Source organism: Hyperolius riggenbachi, chromosome 10 (assembly GCF_040937935.1).
Source record: "Hyperolius riggenbachi isolate aHypRig1 chromosome 10, aHypRig1.pri, whole genome shotgun sequence".
Lineage (NCBI taxonomy): Eukaryota > Metazoa > Chordata > Amphibia > Anura > Hyperoliidae > Hyperolius > Hyperolius riggenbachi.
Window position 1 is genome coordinate 131,029,090 of NC_090655.1, and position 23,647 is coordinate 131,052,736.

Consider the following 23,647-nt stretch of genomic DNA (forward strand, 5'->3'; position numbering starts at 1 on the left):
GTGTCTTATATTCCAAAAAATACGGTAATCATATGAACATACACCAGTATTTGTGATGTTTCCAACCACTTATCAACAATATGTGTATTTGTATTGCTGGATGTCCTGGTTGTACAGAGTCTTGAATCTCTCATGTATCTGTATTCCCCACTGTTTTTGTACTATGTACAGTGCTATGGAAGATGTTGATGCTATATAAATAATAATAATAATAATAATAGAACAAGGTATTTTCCAGAGAGTACGGTATGTTACATTTTTTTGTACAGATAACATAAAAGATGAGGTCCTACGAACAGGTGTACATCTAATATGTGAGCAACTGTAGTTTCATCAGAGGTTTCTGACGACAGCAGAAATAGTTGTAGATATTAGTTTCTGTGCTTTCATTCAGCCCTGGAGAGGAATAAAGTGCTTATTTGTTCTATTAACAGAGGTACCTTGTCCTCCAACAGCGGGCCTCTTCTCCGCCAGTCTCACTTGTAGAACAATTTGGATGACTTGAGAAAGGCTGCCAAGTAGCCTAAAAAAATAGAGCTTTATGTCCATGAAAACTTTATACTATTTACAACAGCAGTTAAAGCAGCACCCATCTAATTATTTGGCTGACATGATTCACGCTTGGTACCATGTAGAGCTCCTGAGGTTTGCAAAATTATTATTTTTTTCTTTTGAAAAAGCTCCCTGTTGAATGTATTGGTGCATTGACTGCACATTTGATATAGTGTAGTGTAATGTGTTGGTGTATTTAAACTTAGAATTAGGCTGTAATGAATAATGAAGCTGAGACAGAACACCAGCTTTCAGATAGAGGTAAACTGCAATTTTTTTGTATTCATTAACATGGATTTATTACACAAAACACTTCTGCACACTAAATGGGTCTAAAGACAGTCTAGTGACTATTAGTTCCTGGATCATATGGATATCTGTGCATAAACCATCTTGTAATAGCTTCAGACTGGCCAAAAGTGGCCGAGGACAGAAACCTCCACCGCACCTGATCAGCTGGTCACTCAGCAAGTATTCTGACCCAAAATCAGAAGGATCGACTTTGCCTTGAGACCTTTTAGGGCAGTCTCCTGCCTCTCCAGCAACTCTTTTCCTTCAAGTTACAGCACTGGTCCAAACAACCTTTATCACCCCAAAAAGCTCAAGCATAAAACCGTATACACCTTTATTAAAACAATTTCAGATGTCTAAGTCAGATGAGTAGTTTTTCAATGGGCTCTCCCCTGTATTCAGGCTGCTGGCTGTCCTCCATGGCTTAGGAATGTATTTTGCCACTGAAATTATCCCCTCTGTACTTCCATTCTGCTGCATCTGTGTTAGAATCCAACCTTTCTATTTCTTTTCTTTTTTTTAAAAGGTGTGAGCCTAAAGTGGACAGATCTTGTCTGTGGGTTCTCCACCCATAACTTTGCCCAAGTTGTTTGTTAGGACACCTGAAGTAAGAAGGATATGGAGGCAGCCATTTTAATTTCCTTTTAAACAATACCAGTTGCCTGGCTTTTCAGCTGATGCATCAGCAGTGTCTAGCTCACATACCTGCAGCAAGCATTTGGCTAATCCAATCGAACTTCAGTCAAACATTTGGGGCTTGATTCACAAAGCGGTGCTAACAGTTAGCACGCTGGTGAAAAGCCCTTTATCACGCCTAAACTCTGTTTAGGCGTGATAAGTTTAGGCGTGATAACTATAGCACCAACTGAGTTAGCACCGCAGTGCACAGCTGATCAAAAGTTTTGCGCTAGCAAAGTCTGGTGCACTTCGCATAGAGTCTAATGACGCAGCTTTGCGTGCGGGACTTTGCGCGCAATTTAAACTTATCACGCCTAAACTTATCACGCCTAAACTGGCTTTTCACCAGCGCGGTGCAATGGTTATCACACCTAAAGTCTCTAACTGGGTTAGCACCGCTTTGTGAATCAAGCCCTTGATCTGCATGCTTGTTCAAGCTCAATGCCTAGCAGGAGAGCAAGGCAATTTGTATTGTTTATATGGAAAGCGACATGGCTGCCTCCATATCCCTCTCACTTCAGGTGAGCTTTAAAGTGTAAATGTCAGGCATAAAATCAAAAATCAATTCTTCATTTTTATCTGGTAAACAAGTAATAAGGATGCTAACCAGGCAATCCAAAAGTTAAAATCACTATTACTTTTCTTTTGATAAATGATTATTCCTCAGTTTACCTGACTCTTATTTGGTACACACAAAATTTGGTACACAAAAAGGAAGTTACAGGGCATGCTGGGTTGTCCTTTTTTTGCTTCTCTACTTCCCCCTCAGACTTAAAGAGACACTGAAGCGGAAAAAAATGATGATATTATGATTTGTATGTGTAGCACAGCTAAGAAATAAAACATTAAGATCAGATACATCAGTGTAATTGTTTCCAGTACAGGAAGAGTTGAGAAATTCCAGTTGTTATCTCTATGCAAAAAAGCTATTAAGCTCTCCGACTAGTCTTGGAGAGGGCTGTTATCTGACTTTTATTATCTCAACTGTAATTGAACTGTTTACTTTTCCTCTGCTAGAGGAGAGTTCATTACTTCACAGACTGCTCTGAAAGACTCATTTTGAATGCAGAGTGTTGTGTAATCTGCACATATTATAGAAAGATGCAATGTTAGAAAAAACACTATATACCTGAAAATAAAAATATGAGAATATTTTCTTTGCTACTAATCTTCTAGTAATTATTCATAGTACACAACCAATTCCTCATATCATATATTTTTTTTCGCTTCAGTGTCTCTTTAACTAATGCAGCCTGATCGGCTGAAGTAGAGCAAGTATTTATCTACTTATATATGAAGGGGGGGGGGGGATTCTGAGATAGTGTGGCTGTCAGCTTCACTTTAAGGACAAACAGCAGGATGGAAGTTGCACCCCTCATGATACTGAGCAGGAAGTGACACGCACTTGCCATCACTTCCTGCTTCGGGTATGAAACGGTGTGAAAGGGCCCTCAGAGTAAACTACACCATTGCTTACAGATTATTAAAGCAAACCACTGGAGGTCTGCATAAGAACATACAGGTGGCAGTGATGTCCAATGCAAAAGAGTCCTTATGCATTGACAATTAATGCAAATGTTCTATAATATGCATATTAAAACATGCAGCTGAACTAGAATTGTTCTGTCTACTTTGTGTGAAATATGCACAGTGTGTGACAGATCTAAAACTAGTGCATCTTAGAAATTCCTTACAAGTATCATGTTTTTTGTTAAGATAGAAGATGGCTGTCAAAACAGCAGTAAAATAACTCCTAGGCAGTTTATTATACGTGATGTTAACATTTGTAAATATAAACTGTTAACATAACTGTCAAAAAGCTTATCTTATTTGTTAGATTAATGGTTCATGTTAAAGGCTCTGTACGTTTTGTTGCAACATATTGATATGAACTTCAAATTATATGTTCGCTGCATTTGCCTTTGTGAAAAATGCATTTTTAATAAAACGAGTTGAAAGTCCTAAGAGGTTTTTAGGGTATTTGTTTTTGGGTACAAAGTTGCACATGGTTTTCCGTCTGCATTTGTTTAAATTACTGTTTTAATGGAACCTGATTTTTTTCAGATCTACCATTTTGTATGAATTACACCAGTAGTTAAGGCGTTTGGAATGTCAATGCATGAAGCAGTATATAGTGGCATACTTAGATATGTAGGTAATCATTCAGTATGTTCTACATACACATCAAGTTATGTACAATGGTCCTTGCATGTTAAAAGTGCAGCATGAGGTGGTAGTCAGGTTGTAGCTGTAGCAAGGCTAGCAGATTTCCTCAGTGCCTGCATTTTCTTAATTTGATTGACAGAAACCCCATGAGGAGATTTTGGTCTACCGAACCAGTCCTAATACAGTAAAATCTTGTTATTGTATATGTCAAGGGACCTGGCCAAGTAGTTGACTATATCAGAAGTTTACTACTTTAGGATTGGTCATACATTGTATATTTATATATGCCACCCCTTGCCATGGGAGCTGCTGACAAGCTTCTACACCGCAACCATTGAATCCATCATTTGCTCCTCAGTCATTGTCTGGTACGCTAGTGCGTTGGCCAGCGACAGGCATAAACTGCAGAGAGTCATTACTGATGCTGAGAAGATCATTGGATCTCTGCTGCCACCCCTCAAACTCCTCTACTCTGCTAGGATGAAGTTGAGGACCACCAGGATCTCTTGCGACCCCTCCCACCCTGGAAGCCGCTACTTTGAGCTCCTCCCGTCGGGTCGCCGCTATAGAGCTATCCCATCTAAAACCACCAGGCGCAGGAACTCCTTCCCCCAAGCAATTCTGCTGCTAAACTAATGCAGTACTGTCCTGAGGTCAGCATACCCTCTGTTGCTCCCCTCACCCTTACAGCACCTGGGTCGTAAGGCACCGCAGCCTGGCTGAAACTGAACTAATTTTTTGGACTTTATGTGGACTTTATGTAGACTTTATGTGTACCTTTCGTAGGCCCCACAGGACTGCACTGCTGATCTCCCCGAAATGTTACATGTTAGAAGTTATATGTACCAATGCACACCTTAATATGTCTGTTTTGCGCATCTGGGTTACCTGTTTGATGTACTTTGCCTATGCCATGTGTACCTCAAATCATTCCGTGTACGACGTAGTGAGTAAAAGTGATTCTGCCTTATACTGGCACATGCTTGGGACCTGGGGACTAAGTTTACTATAAGCCAGAGGCAGGGCTATGGAGTTGGTACAAAAATCATCCAACTCAGACTCCTCAATTTATGAAACCACTGACTCCAGGTACCCAAAATGATTCCGACTTCTTGTTCTAATACTTACCAGGGCTGTGGAGTCAGTACAAAAATCATACAACTCCAACTCCTCAGTTTATGAAACCACCGACTCTTCGACTCTGACTCCACAGCCCTGGCCAGAGGTTTACTATATCAGAGTTTACAATAATGAGATTCTACTGTAGTAGATTTGTGGATCAAACAAAAGGTCTTTCTAAAGAAGTAGAATTATGAAATTTGCTGATTCAAAAAGAAAACGTATAAGTAGGATGACCACAAAGATCGTTGGAGAAATTTACTGTTATGGTGTCCTAGCTTTTTTTTTCTGTACCTCTCTGAATTCTTCGTTTGGCACTAGTTCACTGTCTATATGTTCATTTTTTATTCTTTTGCGATGCGGTTTACGGTTTAGAGCAGCATTTTCATACATGCATACATTTAAAAACCTTACATTTCTGTATTTCCAGGGGATATTCAACCAGTTTCAGTGCAGCAGTGAGAAAGTGCTACCATCAGATGCCCTACGCAGCGCACTTGCCAAGACTTTTCAAGATGAACAGCGTTTCCAGTTGGGTATCATGGATGATGCAGCAGAATGTTTTGTAAGTAGAAGAGTTTTTTAACCAATTTTAAAAAGTTTTCTTCAGTTCTTGGTAAGGCAGGATTCTTTGACCTTGTAAATTGAACATTACATCAGTGTAACTTGTGAAGTATGGTCCGGTGTCCGACAAGGAGCAGACATCAAACCAACAAACGTTGATTCCGGTGATACCTTCAATAACTAACTGTACATGCAATAAACCATGTACAGTTAGTCATTAAAGGTATCACCGGAATCAATGTTTGTTGGTTTGATGTCCGCATCAGTGTAACTTGAGGAACATTGGGGCAAATTTATCAAAACCACTGAGCAGAAATGGAGCAGATGTCCAGATCAAGGTTTCTGATTGTCCATTTTGACCAACTGCTCCACTTCTACAACTGTGTTTGCACCAGATGTGCTCCAGTTCGAATATTCAAAATGTTTTTTCATAATACATGGCAGGAGCTATGCATGACACTTCTCCAAAACCTGAGGGATGAGATGATGCTGCTCCTTCAAAAAAAAAAAAAAACCAAAACACTAAGACAAAGAGAGTACAAATGTTGCAGTAAATATGAGTATTTGTGGAGTGGTAATGGATGAAATTATATTCACAAAACCAGATTACTAGTAAGGGCAACCAGTCACTTTAGGCAGGTGGAGATCATGCAACGGTCTCCACTCAAGTGTTCCCAAGATCCTCCTGGGTTGTTTGCTCTCTTATAAAATACATGGGTTTGCAGCTAGAGGCCTCTCCCTCCAAAGAAAATTTAGAAAATAAATATTGGGGGAGTAGAGGCACCCGAAATGACATAAAAAAAAAATTAAAACCAATAAAATAAGTAATGAAGAGGTGGCCTACCTCAATTATGACGATTGTGGCATAAAAAACAAAGGTTTTCATTTGACAGTGGCGATGTGCCCTGTGGGCTTAACCCACTCTCCCAGGCCAAATTTCTGTGCCAATACAATACTGAAGCTGAGCTTTGAGCATCTTTATGCCACGATCAGTGTCATCTTTTCATTACTTTTTTAATTGGTTTTAACTCAGTTTTATATTGTCTATATTGTCTAGGGAGTGTCTGTTCCCCATACATCTAATCTAACCTTCCCTTGGAGGGTGTGGCCCCCAACCTACCCAGCTGGTGTCCATCATATTTATAAGGGAGCAAACAATCCAGGAGGAGCCTATAATCACCCGAGTGGAGACAGTTCCCTAATCTCCATATGCCTATATTGGTTGCTTGCCCTTACCAGCAGCCTGATTTTGTGAGTACGTTTTTATCCTGTACCACTCCACAAATACTCCTACTGCACGCTTTGGGCTCCCTTTGTCTTTGTGTTCTTTTTGAAGGTGCAGTATCATCTCATCCTCTAGACGTGAAGGGTTTACTCTTCAGACCTACAGTAATGAGGTCCATCGCTCATCATGGAATGTAGCTGCATTAGTGCAGCCCCACATCCTAAACGATTGTTGTTTTTTGCATATAGAAAGCAATGCATATGTGCAGGATATATAGCAGATAATTTATAAAAACTCTTGTTCAGGACTAGAGGCTATAATTCTTCTTTAACATATAGCAGGTGTATTTGGATGCTGAATCACAGCCTATTGAAATCAATACTCTGCATCCAAATCGCAAGCGGGGGGGGGGGAAAATGCTGCCTGCTGCAGTTTTATGCACAACGCATCCAAATCGCCACGGTTCTGCACAGTTATAGCGATTCAAAAGCCTTAGAATAGCCTTAATATTGGAAAATGAAATTAATTTACTGTAATGAGTTTTAATGTTGCATAATTCAGATGTCAAAGATAAATGAGCAGCTTACTTTACAAGACTTCAATGCATTAGGCATCATCTCCTATCTTCTCCACTTTGGGCCAGGCACTAGGTTGAAAGATCCAGGGAAAACAAGCTTTTGCTTTCACTCAATTTATGAGTCAATATTTAATATAAGCAAGCCACTCTTGTTAAATCTTTATAACCAATGCTGAGTACTGGCAAGGCAGTTTGTGGCTGCTCCATCATTTCTTATTTTTGAAAGTCCGTGTTAGGTAGTGATAGCTATGAAATCCCCATAGTCCTTCCAACAGCACCATGTAACAGGAAATAGCCAGAAAGAAGGGAAGTTGAAATGTAAACGGTAATATTGCTTGTACAGTGTGTGGAAACTCTGTGACCAGTATAGGAATCACACAATGACTGCATGTATTATTGACTTTGCTGAACACAATCCCTCTGCTGTAAATGAAGAAGTCCATAATGGGAAGCAGATTGCAGCACATATAGTTCACTACTTTTGACAGCTCATTCCTTGGCAACAAACTGATGGGCTGATTTACGAAGATTGGATAAAAGTGAAAACACAGAAGAACCTAAATGAGCTACTGAACTTTTTTATTTTTTTATATGTATATGCTTTTTAGGTAGCAATCATCAGCAACTCTCGCTTAGGTCATCTGATTCAGCCACAGCTTCTGGCGGGCAGGTAAAGGAGAGACCATTGCACATGGCCAAGATGATCCAGCAATGCATGGCGGCTGCACACATGCTAGATTATGGGAAGAGGCAGTAAGTCAAGCCTGTCTCTGCCGAGTTTAGCGTGTTGTACACACATTGGGCTCGATTCACAAAAGCGTGATAACTGCTATCAAAGCAGTTATCACGCGCGTGAAACAAGCACGTGATCGCGTGCAAACGGTCGTTTATCACGCAGAACAATCTATGACGCGTGCAAACCGCCACGTGTGGCAGATCGCGCGATAACTGCTGTGATATCAGTTATCACGTTTTTGTGAATCGAGCCCATTGACCGTACTGTGCTCTCATGTGATCAGATAGGCATGAGTTGTAACAGCTGCCTCCCAAATGCACCCTCAATTTAATTTAAACATCAATGTTTCCTAAACTTCTCTTGAGGTCCCACCACCAGTGCGCATTTTGTGGATATTCACAAAGGTAGTTTATTCACATTGCTGAACACGGACTTGTGCATATGCAAGCACAGTTTATTAGTGGCAACTGAGCAGGTGAGGCAGCTAAGGCCTCGTTTCCATCTGCGCGCTTCTGTCCGCTTTTCAGCAACATGTATCAATCTGTAACATTGATGTGCTGATAAAAAAAGGACAGAAGCGCACTAAGTGGAAACGTGCCTTAAGACTTGTCTGTCAAATCTCCCACCCTGTTACTGAGCAGGAGCTAGGGAGGTCAGGGACTGAAATCCTGTAAACTCTTTACTTTACAGCAAGATATAGTCCCAACTGCTTTTATGTGCTGCTCCATAGACCATCTTATACTGTACTACAGCTTAATGACTTATCTGGCACAAGGGAGCACAATTCTATTTATGAGCATTAGTAGAAATAAAATTTAACGTAAACCAAGCACCATTTTAGCACCCAGGGCATCTCTATAGCACATTAAAAATGCATGTCAAGAATGTGACTCATTATTTAAAAAACCCTTTAATTTGACCTCTTATTTTTACATTTAAAAGTTTACCACAGGCCTTTACTTTATTTCCTCCTACTTTCATGGCCTGCCGCCGGCAGAGTTTTCAGGCAGATAAGAACTACCGGTGCTAATTATTTTATTGCACATATTAGCATAGAGAAAATAAAAAAGCTTTTGATCAGCAGGGGGCGTGTGTAGATTGCACAATGTGCTTCAAAGAGTTTACAGAAGTCCCATTTGCTATCTTCACACTGTCCCTGTGGATACATAATTGACAGCTAGAAGGGGAGGGGGGGACATGGCCGCTCCTATAGCTATTAGAAACCAGACAAAAAGAAGCGGTGCTTGGTTCTCTTTAATGGGCACTTGAACACTTGCATCTTCTAAGTTGTTCTACTTCTAGTTGTAGTTCTACTTTAAGTTCAACCTTTCAATCCTTTTTGTGTGCATAATTTATTTATCACTGAACTACTTGGGGACCGGCAAGCTCTGCCACAACCTTTTTTTTATTTTCTGTTCCGTTATAACTGTGATTGGCTCACAGCAATCACAGGGTCAGAAGCCAAAGAAATTGTGGTACGTTTCATATCGGCGCGGATGCACGATTGCGTCCTGTGCACTTGAGCCTCTGTAGTTAAAACTACGCCACATCACATTTAAGCAGCCACAAGTACAGTGTAGTTTTTACTAGGGGTGGTCCCAAAGCAGTTAAACAGCGATCTAAACTGCTCTCCAGCATACTCTGATCTGAAGGAAAAAAAAATATAAGATTACCATCCATGCTTTCAAAGAACAATTAGCTAATGTATGCGAAAGCCGGCGAGTTAAATTACTTTTTAATCACGGACTCTGCATTCATTTAAAATGTGGAGCACAGCAAATGTATTGTCGAGCACGCTACAGGTGCTCTTGAACTACGATCAGTACATTGTACATTCATATTATTTGGCTTTATTGAGAGAATGTACTCAGACTTTTTCTGTGAGTTAGGCTTTGCTTTTGCAGTCCGATGAACAGTTTGATACCGAGCACGTGGCCGTAAGTATTAATAATCCTAATTACAGAAGCTTATTATAGCAGAATCGGGAACATGTAATTCTCTTCCTCCCCTCATTAAATTGCACCCTTTCTGTTCTCAGTATTTGAGCAGAGAAAGTTTAAAGCAAATTTATTGCAGAAATACAAGTTCCTCTGAAAAAATGGTCATAGTGAAATAACACACGTTAAAGAGGCACTGTAGTGACATATAGTAGAATATAGTAAATTAGTCAGTATAACCACTTTTACATCAGTTAACTCTGGTTTCAGCATTTGAAACACTCCCTATATCTATACCTATACCTATATATTGCTTTTATATTGTATGTAATCCTGTCTTCCCAGTGATGTCAGTACCTAGGCCAGTGATGGCTGACCTTGGCACTCCAGCTATGACAAAACTACAAATCCCATCATGCCTCTGCCTCCCCGAGTTATGCTTAGAGCTGTCAGAGTATTGCAAAGCCTCATAGGACTTGTAGTTCCACAACAGCTGGAGTGCCAAGGTTAGCTATCACTGACTTAGGCTGTTTAGCTGTTTAGCTATTCAGAATTCTCTTCCCAGAGCATTCTAGGAAACCAGGTATTATTTCTGTTGGCTTTGGAACATACAAGAAACAAACATTCCGCAGAGATGCATCTGCTGGCAGTAAAGATGTTGCCTTCTGTGATAAATTTTAGAATTTAAATTAGGGTAAGGAAAGGTTTACAGTGGATAAACACTAAGTAAATAATTTATAAATGAATATTGTAAAAAAATAAGCAATTTTATTCATTATGTTCTTTTCAGTAGAATTCCTTTGTAACCGAAGCAAGTTAACCACTTCTTTACAGAGATTGCTCCACAACCAGCCATAACCCCTACCAACTCTTCTGAATGATTCTGAATTGTTTGTATAAGATTTTCGTAAGAGGTCTAAGCCATGTACACACGCTATAGTAAACTCGGCAGAGGCAGCTGTTTGGGGCCATCTTGGCTGAGAATCTAGCCTGTGTTCCTCACCTTACACCCCCCCCCCCCTTCCAACACTCATCTCTGAAGGCAGTTTGCCTTACCCCACATTGTCATTCCTGCTCCTGTTTCGACTGTAGCCTTGTGCCGCTTCTGTTCAGCACTCAGGTCCCAAGTTTCATCCCGAGGGATCAAGCACTAGTTGCTCTGGGCAACAAACCGTAAATGCATATGACGTAGTCTTGCCCAGATGTGCCTCCATGATCTGAATGCCTCTTCACTGGCCATGCCAAGTGCTGGCAAACATCTGGCCAGGGCACGATCACAGGTGAAGGAGGACTTATGTTTAAAATGAGCTTTGGGTGACAGGTTTATTAATAATGTGTTTAGTAAAACTATATTCATGTTGTAAAATTCCGTTTTAAAAAAGGAGTTGAGTTTTGTGACATTTTTTAAGAAGGACATATTATAGATTGCTGAATCCATTTTGGTTTGAGTTGATTAGGTTTAAAACTTGAGAAACAATTAGCAAAATATTGCATCTCCCCCTTGCGCGTTTTAAAAAAAAACAAAACATGACCATAAAAGCAATGAAATATTTATGGAGTTTTACAACTTATAGAGATTGTCGTTTGCCAAGATCAAACAACCTCCATTTCAGCTGGATATCCTAATATGTGAATGAGCTATAACACAAGTACAAGGCAGAGGTGGCCATACAGTATACCACCACATTTTTGGGATGGGATATGAGTGTTTTTGAGGTATGAGGAGGGAAAGGGGAATAATGGTTATTGTGATATGTATACCAATGTGCATGTCGTACTGTGAACTTTTTGAAAAATTGTGGCAATAAAATATAGTTGAACAAAACATATCTTTAACTGGCACTTTACATACAGAACAGTGTAACATGTATATTTATCCAACAGGAAAATCTTCTAATCCGCCTCCATATTCACATCGCAGACGAGTCCAAAGAGGATATCTGCACTGCCCAACACTGCATTTCTCATCAGAAGTTTGCAATGACCCTGTTTGAACAGGTATGGCTAATATTGTGACATTCATAATGACACAGAAAGCTTCCTTTCCCCACATTTTCTTGCATGTAATTATGTAATTAGGTGTGTTTTTTTTAAGCAAAGAACAGTAGGCTACATTAGTTCATTGGTTTTAGCTTATATCTAGCACAGGGCGTAGTGGATAGCACTCTCACCTTGCAGTGCTGGGTCCTTAGTTCAAATCCCAGCTAGGGCACTTTCTGCATGGTGTTTGTTTGTTCTCCTCATGTATGTGTGGGTTTCCTCCAGGTACTCCGGTTTCTTCCCATATCCCAAAAACAGTTAAAGTTAAAGGACAACTGTAGCAAGAGGTATGTGGAGGCTGCCATGCTGATCCTCTAATTGTAATACTTTTAGCCATAGACCCTGAACAAGAATTTGCAAATCAGGTTTACCTGACAAGATTAGCTGCATGCTTGTTTCTGGTGAAATTCAGACACTGCTGCAGCCAAATAGATCAGCAGGACTGCCAGGCAATTGCTATTGTTTAAAAGGAAATTAATATGACAGCCTCCATATTCTTTTCACGTCAGTTGTCCTTTACTTGGCTTTTTGCTAAAAACATATGATTACAGTAGGGATTCGATTGTGAGCTGTGAGGGACAGCTAATGACAAGACTATATACCATGTACATACTCTATACAGAGCTAAAGGAAGATGTTGCCACTATATGAATAGTAAATAATAATATCTTGTTGTATGTGAGCCTTAAGTGAGCCTAATGCGCCTAATAGTTGCACAAATCTTAAAAAATGTCCCCGTAAAGCCATAAGCAATGTAATCCCTGTACAAAGGGTGTCATGTTGTACTGAGGAGCACAAGCATAGAAAGATCATCCATATGTTGCCACCCTATGGTATTCTCTAACTTTTATGTTTTTTTCTTACAGTGTGTTTGTACTAGTTGTGGTGCCACATCAGACCCATTGCCTTTTATACAGATGGTGCATTATATCTCTACCACCGCACTTTGGTAAGGAAAGCTAATCTTGAACTGACTTTGTAAATATTGGATTATAACTTAATACTCAGCACACTGGCATTGCTTTATGTCAGTCTTGGTCTGGAAAAGTGTTAATGTTATCCGTTGGGAAATGAAGTCTTATTAGCTGTCATGGAGAGCACCAGTATATATTAGCCTGTTTTCATTCTTTTTAACCAGTTCCGGATCCTTGGTATATATATATATATATATATATATATATATATATATATATATATATATATATATATATATATATATATATATATATATATATATATATATATATATATATATATATATATATATATATATATATATATATATATATATATACATATACATATACATATATACATATATACATATATACATATATATATATATATATATATATATATATATATATATATATATATATATATATACATATATATATATATATATATATATATATATACATATATATATATATATATATATATATATATATATATATATACATATATACATATACATATATATATATATATATATATATATATATATATATATATATATATACATATATATATACATATATATATACATATATATATACATATATATATATATATATATATATATATATACATATATATATATATATATATATATATACATATATACATATATATATATATATATATACATATATATATATATATATATATATATATATACATATATACATATATATATATACATATATACATATATACATATATATATATATATATATATATATATACATATATACATATATATATATATATATACATATATACATATATACATATATATATATATATATATATACATATATACATATATATATATATATATATATATATATATATATATATACATATATATATATATATATATATATATATATATATATATATATATATATATATATATATATATATATATATATATATATATATATACATACACACACGCCCCTGTGTACTGTACTTGCATTTCAGTGGCATATATATACACACTGTTTACTTACCGCCGACCAATCGCGATCCCCGCGCCGTTTCCGTTTGCCTTCGTCTCAACCCCGTCCTTCTGTGCTCTGGGTATGAGAATCAGCTGTTCTCAAGCCCGATCGTCCTGCTTGTGATGAATGAGAGCTTGTGGCAGTGAGTCCCAACTCTAATTCAAAACCGAAAGCAAACTGTTACACACGCACACTACTTCCTGTCTGCTAGCAGATGGAACTAAGTGTTTTGCCATCTTGTGGCCAAAACATAAAATACACTCAAATACACCATAATACACTTTTACATTCAAAAATGTAATAAATATTTATTATTTTTTAACCACTTCCACCCCTACCCCATAGTTACCAAAAGAAAACGCTTGTAAAACAAACAAAAAAACATACATAATTTAAAAAAAAAAAAAAAACTACATAAATACTTACCTTAGAAACTTCTTTAATATGTATGTCATGAGGGTATATTACTTTTGCATTTGTTAATAAAGGCTTGTACTTATTTTAGTACAATTATATATATTTTTTTAGCAACTAAATGGGAAAAATACACCTATGTTTTCAAATAAAATATTATCGCCGTACATTGTACTAGGGATGCAATTTAACCACTTAAGCCCGAAGGGTTGTTTATTTTTTTTTCATCTGAGCAACTTTCACCTCCCATTCATTTTCCAATAATAATAATATATCTTGTTTTTTCCAACACCAATTAAGCTTTTTTGAGTGATACGTTTTGCTAAGAATTATTTTATTCTAAATCCATTTTAAAAGGAATCGTAAGAAAGAAATGGAAAAAAAATCATTTCTCAGTTTTTTGCCATTATAGTTTGAAATTAATACATGCTACCGTAATTAAAACCCATGTATTTTATTTGCCAATTTTTCCAACTTATTACACCATTTAAATAATGTCCCTATCACAATGTATGGCGCCGATATTTTATTTGGAAATAAAGGTGCATTTTTTCAATTAGCGTCCATCACTATCTACAAGCCCATAATTTAAAAAATTATATTAATATACTCCTTTGACATGCATATTTAAAAAGTTCAGACCTTTAGGTCTATTTCAGACCTATTTGTTTTTTTCGTTTTGTTTTTTTAATTTTTTTTTTTTTTTTTTTTATTAAAAATTGTATGTGGGTAATTTTTGGTGTTGGAGGTAAACAGCTAATTATAAATGTAAAAAAATGTATTTATTTATTAAAAAATGGATGTGTGTGTAGTTTCACTATTTGGCCACAAGATGGCTACAGTGAAAAAGTCCTGGAAGCATGATCGTACGCTTCCAGGAAGAAGAATGAAGACGGGGAACTTTTTGAAACTCAGAAAAACCGCAGTGTCTCATGAGACGCTGTCGGCTTTTCTGCGGGGGCCAGTTTTAAATCAGGATAATACCCTTTATTGGCTAACTAAAAACGGTACAATACCCTACTGCTACTACTATGAAAGGGATCTATAATCCCTTTCATTGATCGCTGGGCTAACGGCCTGCAGCGGGAGCGCCTTTGGGAGTGCGCGCAACCCAGCTGGACGAGAATGTTCATCCAGTTGGGCTTAGGTGGTTAAACGTCGTAATAACCAGGACAAATGGTCAAATAAAATATATCTGTTTTATCTACAATAGCACATTTTATTTTTAAACTGCAATGGCTCAAAGCTAAGAAATTTTGAATTTTTGCAGTTTTTTTCCTTCCCTGTAAAATGCATATAAAATAAAACAATCCTTAGCTAAAAGTACTGCCCAAAGAAAGCCTTGTTTGTCCCGCAAAAAATGATATATAGATCCTTTCAGTGTGATAAGTAGCAATAAAGTTATTGGTGAATGAATGGAAGGAGTGTGATGTGAAAATTGCTCTGGTCTTGAAGGGGAAAAAAACTTGTGGTAGGGAAGTGATGAAAACTGGTCCCAGCTCCCTGCCCATCTTGTAGACTCATGTGGGGCGGCACACTGGTGTAGTCTAGTGGATTGCACGCTCATCTTGTGGTGCTAGGTCTCAGGTTCATGTCTAAGCTAGGACACTAGTTTGTATGTTTTTCCACCCTCTTTTTGTTCCACATCCTCAAATAAATAAATTGCCTTAGACCTGAGATGTCGAACACATTTCTCCATTACTCTGTTCATCCTAAACTCTGGCATAAATATGGCCCTCAAGGACTGGAGTTTGACTCATGTGCCTTAGACTATGGTAGGGACAGTACACTGTGACTTTGGTAGGTATTAGATTATGAGCTTCCTATGGGGGGGTTAATAACGTGACTGTGCACTCTATAAAGAGCTGCAGATGATAATAAGCTACTGATGGACCTTTGTTTACGCAGTTTTGAAAAAAATGTAACTGTGGTTATGTTTGAAAATGGCCCTATACCGTTAGGTCCATAAATATTTATAACATTTCAGAATTGTGTTAAATAAAAGCTTTAGTTGCCTCCTATTTTTTTGCAATCATATTTTACCCCATTGAATTAAAGCTGAAAGTCTGCACTTCAGCTGTATGTGGGTTGTTTCATATGAAAGTTCATTGTGGTAATGCACAGAACCAAAATAAAATAAAAAAAGTTGTCTCTGTCCAAATATTTATGATCTGTAAAATGTTGAGAACGCTTGCAATAAACCATGTACAGTTAGTCAATAAAGGTATTACCAGAATCAACGTTTGTTGGCTTGATGTCTGCAGAAGGTAGTCAGTGATGCCGGCACGATCCAGCCACAGCTTTCCCTGTACTAGATTCAACATAAAGAGGAGACCTCGCCTCGGCCCAGTATCACTGTTTATAGTTTGGAGAGGGACATGAAGGCACAGTTAGACACTGCCTATATTGATTTAAAGGCAGTTATAGAAGTACTGGGACCTGGTTCTCTAACCACCATAGCAGCCAACACTATTTTGCAACATCCATTAACCAGGATTGTCATTTGGTCCACTTATGAACTCGAGTTTGGACCAAGTTTATACTGTCTAATATGTATTATTTAATATTATTAAGATGCCATCTTGTCATATAGCATATTGCTTTGAAATACATGACATGAAATGTAAGGAAAACATAGGTTGTCTGGAGTATATATTTGATTGTTTTATCACATTTGTTCACTCACAAATATTATAGACTAATTCATGTTCTATTTATTTATATACCTAGCAACCAGGCAATATGTATGTTGGAACGAAGAGAAAAACCAACACCAGATATGTTTGGAGAATTGTTACAAAAAGCTAGCACTATGGGAGACTTGAGGAACTGTCCAGTGAGTAACCAATCAGTTGAGCTCTAGAATATTATTCTACCTTGTGTAGTTTAACAATGTTGTTTCCTCCTTTGACTTCTCTAATAATCTCCATTTACAGAGTAACTGTGGTGAGAAAATCAGGATTCGCAGAGTGCTCATGAACGCCCCTCAGATCATAACCATAGGACTGGTGTGGGACTCCGATCACTCGGATTTGGCTGAAGATGTCATACACAGCCTTGGAACATGCTTAAAGCTTGGGGATGTGAGTTTCCTGTCGGCTTTGGTAGTCATTTCTGTGTAATGTATGGTCCTTGTTGTTTCAGCAACCAATAATTTCAGGAGATAAAAACACTGACTAAAGTACATTGATTCTTTCTAGTATAGATGTTATTCAAGAGGTTAAAGAATTGTATTAGGGTGTTGCATCCCCATAATGCTTGTTACTCTGCTTATACAGTGGTGTGAAAAACTATTTGCCCCCTTCCTGATTTCTTATTCTTTTGCATGTTTGTCACACTTAAATGTTTCTGCTCATCAAAAACCGTTAACTATTAGTCAAAGATAACATAATTGAACACAAAATGCAGTTTTAAATGATGGTTTTTATTATTTAGTGAGAAAAAAAACCTCAAAACCTACATGGCCCTGTGTGAAAAAGAAATTGCCCCCTGAACCTAATAACTGGTTGGGCCACCCTTAGCAGCAATAACTGCAATCAAGCGTTTGCGATAACTTGCAACGAGTCTTTTACAGCGCTCTGGAGGAATTTTGGCCCACTCATCTTTGCAGAATTGTTGTAATTCAGCTTTATTTGAGGGTTTTCTAGCATGAACCGCCTTTTTAAGGTCATGCCACAACATCTCAATAGGATTCAGGTCAGGACTTTGACTAGGCCACTCCAAAGTCTTCATTTTGTTTTTCTTCAGCCATTCAGAGGTGGATTTGCTGGTGTGTTTTGGGTCATTGTCCTGCTGCAGCACCCAAGATCGCTTCAGCTTGAGTTGACAAACAGATGGCCGGACATTCTCCTTCAGAATTTTTTGGTAGACAGTAGAATTTATGGTTCCATCTATCACAGCAAGCCTTCCAGGTCCTGATGCAGCAGCAACCCTAGACCATCACACTACCACCACCATATTTTACTGTTGGTATGATGTTCTTTTGCTGAAATGCTGTGTTACTTCTATGCCAGATGTAACGGGCCACGCATCTTCCAAAAAGTTCAACTTTTGTCTCGTCGGTCCACAAGGTATTTTCCCAAAAGTCTTGGCAATCATTGAGATGTTTTTTACCAAAATTGAGACGAGCCTTAATGTTCTTTTTGCTTAAAAGTGGTTTGCGCCTTGGATATCTGCCATGCAGGCCGTTTTTGCCCAGTCTCTTTCTTATGGTGGAGTCGTGAACACTGACCTTAATTGAGGCAAGTGAGGCCTGCAGTTCTTTAGATGTTGTCCTGGGGTCTTTTGTGGCCTCTCGGATGAGTTTTCTCTGCGCTCTTGGGGTAATTTTGGTTGGCCGGCCTCTCCTGGGAAGGTTTATCACTGTTCCATGTTTTTGCCAATTGTGGATAATGGCTCTCACTGTGGTTCGCTGGAGTCCCAAAGCTTTAGAAATGGCTTTATAACCTTTACCAGACTGATAGATCTCAATTACAGTACTTTTGTTCTCATTTGTTCCTGAATTTCTTTGGATCTTGGCATGATGTCTAGCTTTTGAGGTGCTTTTGGTCCACTTCTCTGTGTCAGATAGCTCCTATTTAAGTGATTTCTTGATTGAAACAGGTGTGGCAGTAATCAGGCCTGGGGGTGACTACAGAAATTGAACTCAGGTGTGATAAACCACAGTTAAGTTATTTTTTAACAAGGGGGGCAATCACTTTTTCACACAGGGCCATGTAGATTTGGAGTTTTTTTTTCTCACTAAATAATGAAAACCATAATTTAAAACTGCATTTTGTGTTCAATTATGTTATCTTTGACTAATAGTTAACGGTTTTTGATGAGCAGAAACATTTAAGTGTGACAAACATGCAAAAGAATAAGAAATCAGGAAGGGGGCAAATAGTTTTTCACACCACTGTAAATGTAAAATGTGGACAGAATCATGGTTGACTGTTAAAAGGAACACAAGGTGTGAGACCTCTGGAAGCTGCCATATTGATTTCCTTTTAAACAACACCAGTTGCCTGGCAGTCCTGCTAATCTTTCTGGTCAGTAGGGTCTAAATCACACACCTGAAACAAGCATGCAGCTAATCAGCAGATTTATCATAGAAGTATGCTCTGCGTACTTGTTCAGGATCTACAACTACAAGTATTAGTGGTAGAGGATCAGCTGGACAGCCAGGCAATGTGCATTATCAAAAAGGAAATAAACGTGTCAGCCTCCACATTCCTCTCACTTCAGGTTCCCTTTAAGCACTCTCAACTTTCAGTGCTTAAGTCCTAGGTTTGAATCCTGACCAGGATGCTGTATGAAATTTGAATGTTCTTCACCTATGGGTATTCACTAGGTGCACAGCTATGTTCATCTGGTGAGATGCTTTGTTTCCTACATAGGTCATATATCCTGCCACCTCTTTACAGCCGCCGCAGCGTTGCCCAGCAACCTCCCAATGCTGTTTCCCTGCACTCACCTGGCGGCAGCACCTTGTCACGTGGACTCCGCTCTCGTGTTGCTACCCTGGCTAGGGGGAGTTGGCAGCCTTGCTGTGGAGCAAGTGCTGTTGTCGCTCATTCACCACCTAGCGTGCGTGATCTCCTGCAAAGGCCAGCCCCTGGACTTTACGCCGATCGGCGTTAGGCGATCCTGGGGCTGCCATCCTAAAGTGGTGAAAGGGACTCAAGCACATACAGGCTTTATCTCACTGACAGCTGTTAGAATTCAGATGAGAGCTGTCCTGGACAGGGCAATTATATATTGCACATATTGGCCTTAGAGTGCTCTTCTTTTTCTATATTTTTATACAGTGGATGCCAAGAACTGCACAATCAGGTTGCCTGATCGCACCACCAGGGGATCCATCCAGATTCACAACCATTCGATATCAGTTTTAAGCGCCAGATTGATTTTATGGGTCAAAAGTTTTAAAGTAAACTTAATGCAGTGCAATTTAAAGAGTAGACTGCCCATACCTGTTGTGTTGTCATCAACAGACAATGCTATTTTGTTTCACTGAACACTTCCCCAGCACGTAAACAATTAACATCTGCTTAATAGTATCAATTAACTAGACTATTTGGCTGAAGTAAATGGATGTTATCCACACTTATAAAATGCCTAAAGGCTCATACACACGTACCAACAATCTGTCCAACTATTTTCCAAACTTGTATGTTGAAAGATATGTTGGCCATGTGTACTGAGTTCAGGCGTGATAATGGGCTTTTCACCAGCGTGCTAACAGTTAGCACGACTTTGTGAATCAAGCCCATAGTATTTAAGTGTGTTGGTTGGCTTGTGTGTACGTACTTTTCAGGTAAGCAACTTGTTGTGTGGTTGGTCATATTGTGTGGTTGGTTGTGCATTAAAGGGGTTCTGTGGGGGTTTCTGAGGAGAAAAACTGCCACTTACCTGGGGCTTCTATCAGCCCCCTGCAGCGGTAATGTCCCACGCCGTCCTGCTCCCATCCGCCGTTCCCCGCAGCCGGCACCGGGCTATTATTCGTCTGTCACACAGGCGAATAATGCGCGTTGCTGCGCCTCTGCTCGCGTCATCTGAAGCTTACTGCGCAGGCGCAGTACAACGGTTTCTTGTACTGCGCTTGCGCAGTAAGCTTCCGATGACGCAGGCGGAAGCGAGCGGGTGCGCGGCCACTGTAGCGCAGCCGCAGTTGGAGCCCATGCCGCTTAGACCGGGGCCGGCGGCGGAGAACGGCAGATGGGAGGAGGATGGCGTGGGACATTACCGCTGCACGGGGCTAATAGAAGCCCAAGGTAAGTGTCTGTTTTTCTCCTCCCCAACCCCCCACAGAACTCCTTTAAGTTAAATGTGTGTGATCCTTAAAGGGACCCCGAGCAGTAATTAAAATCAAAACTTTCACTTACCTGGGGTTTCCTCCAGCCCATCATAGGCCGCAATATCCCCTGCCATTCTCCTGGCTCTTCTGGCGGCCCCGTTGCCGGCGACACCTGGACTGGGTGTCAGGCCAACACTTCCTGATTTTGAATCTTTGGCACACGCTACGCGTCATCGCGCCGGCTGCTCAGCATCATCACGGCGGCCAGAGTGACAGTACTGCGCATGCGCGGTTCAGAGGTAGAAAACTGCGCATGCGCAGTATCTATTCACTTACAACAGCAGGAGTGATGAAATGTCTTCTAATAGAGAAAAAGATGTCCAGTTAAATCTATTTAATTTTATCTGTGCTTGGATTGCCCTTACCATGAGGGCTTGGGCTCTGCATACCTTGACAAAGGGGACCCTGCGTGGCCCTGAAACAATTGTTGGATTTTGTGCACCCCCTAGCATTATGGAATAAAGATATGAACAGCAGTCACATAGTCTGCAAACTGGAGTGTCCTTCTAAATTTCCCAGTCCTCCACCTGGTCGCAGGTGTGCAGCTGTTACTGTAAATGTGGCCACACACCATACAGTAAAATGATCACTTTTTACAGCAATTCAATAAAAATGATCAGTTGTCCTGAAAAATCGAAAGTGTATTTTTTATTCAAGAAATCAGATCAAATTTCCTATTTCTATTCAATAAATGAAGATCGGGAGTGTTGGATTTTTCTGATCAATTTTTATGAAGATTGAGTTTTGTGTGGTAGATTCAGATTGTCAGTTACTGGATATACAGACCCAAGTACTTTTTTCTGAGTTTTCAAACATTTTTTTCATAATTAAAAAAATGTAACATATGTGTGGTACATTGTAACATTTCATTAAAACTGGGAGAGAGGGGAGGCGGGCACTCAGCTAGTCCTGTGGATGTAGTGAGCCTGGCGACTGTTATAATGTAGTTCCAGCAGGTGTTACGTGCTCAAGACAAAGCAGAGCTACACATTGCAAAAATTCAAAAAGAAAAAAGCATGGATGTCTGGCACTGTAACTTTAATGCAAACAGCAGGTGTACAACAAGTGAATCGTAATGCAAGTACAAAATGCATGTGTCCGTGCAAAAGGATGGTATTTATCGTGCTCTGCTGGAATGGGGAGGCAACTGTGGGCGCCAGAGGGTGCACGGCCTTACGACCGTTTCTCAATGGGGTGAGCCTTGCTTCCTCGGAGGCTAATGTGCACGTTAGCCTCCGAGGAAGCAAGGCTCACCCCATTGCGAAACGGTCGTAAGGCCGTGCACCCTCTGGCGCTCACAGTTGCCTCCCCATTCCAGCAGAGCACGATAAATACCCTCCTTTTGCACGGACACATGCATTTTGTACTTGCATTACGATTCACTTGTTGTACACCTGCTGTTTGCATTAAAGTTACAGTGCCAGACATCCATGCTTTTTTCTTTTTGAATTTTAACATTTTAACAATCTGATCACTCACTCATAAAAATTGATTGCAATTCTTAATTTAAAATATATTTTAAAAATTGCTGTACAGGAACACTGTCGGACAATTTAACTAACCGATTCAGTTCTATAAAGTGGGTATTGGGAATAGAAATGAGAGGTGATCTATGCAAGGACTACAATATAAAACAACAATGGTAGATCAGTTGTTGGTGATCCAAAATATCTGATTTCTGACTACATCGCTACTAGTAACATTGAGGGGCACTGTACTCACACTAGATTTCAGGAATGATCTTTCCAGAAAAATCGTTGCAACCAACAAAAATCAAATGTGTTTACCGAGTGTCCCTGCAGATGTATGAGGCGCAGTGCTGGCATTTGCTACAGGTTGTCGCACTTTTTTTCTTCAGCAGCGAGAGAATGACCTCTGCATTTCAACCCCCTGGACATTGGTGTAATAGCTCTTTCATGCTTCAGTAGCTATATACAGATGGGTTAAGTGTTTTAAAATACTTGAACTAGCTTTATTTTGAGAAAATCACTAGCAATCACATGACTACTGCTACTTCATATATGGGTCAAGCATACTTGGATTGAGAATTCTTTGTATATTACAGAATATTTTCCTTCAAGCTGAATGAATGTATTAATCTGAAAATATGCTTTTTTCCGTCTAGTTATTTTATAGAGTTACGGATGACCGAGCAAAGCATTCTGAGCTGTATCTGGTTGGGATGATCTGTTACTATGGAAAACATTACTCAACATTCTTCTTTCAAACAAAAATACGCAAATGGATGTATTTTGATGATGCCCATGTAAAAGAGGTAAGTCATGAGTTAATCTTTTAATGATGGGTATTTCCTTTTTGTCATCAAGGAATACTATAAATTACTGCTTCACACCACTAGATATTTATTATTATTATTGTACTTATAAAGCGCCAACATATTACGCAGCGCTGGACAATAAATACAATGATACTAAGGATGCCGGTCATAACAAAGTTATACAACATAGGGCAAAGCTATACAAGGCAAACAAGGTACAGAA

At 39.0% G+C, this 23,647-nt stretch overlaps 1 protein-coding gene across 9 annotated transcripts in view; it reads left to right on the top strand.

Annotated features, from left to right (window-relative positions):
* The window catches only part of USP54 (ubiquitin specific peptidase 54), a 230,889-nt gene that overhangs the window by 137,322 nt on the left and 69,920 nt on the right, over positions 1-23,647 (top strand). For all 9 annotated transcript variants that reach the window (XM_068258061.1, XM_068258062.1, XM_068258054.1 and 6 more), the window contains exons 4-9: positions 5,237-5,371; positions 11,730-11,843; positions 12,752-12,834; positions 17,039-17,144; positions 17,245-17,391; positions 23,272-23,421. In XM_068258061.1, the coding sequence (XP_068114162.1) occupies positions 5,237-5,371; positions 11,730-11,843; positions 12,752-12,834; positions 17,039-17,144; positions 17,245-17,391; positions 23,272-23,421 (735 nt within the window). The remainder of the gene's footprint in view (positions 1-5,236; positions 5,372-11,729; positions 11,844-12,751; positions 12,835-17,038; positions 17,145-17,244; positions 17,392-23,271; positions 23,422-23,647) is intronic.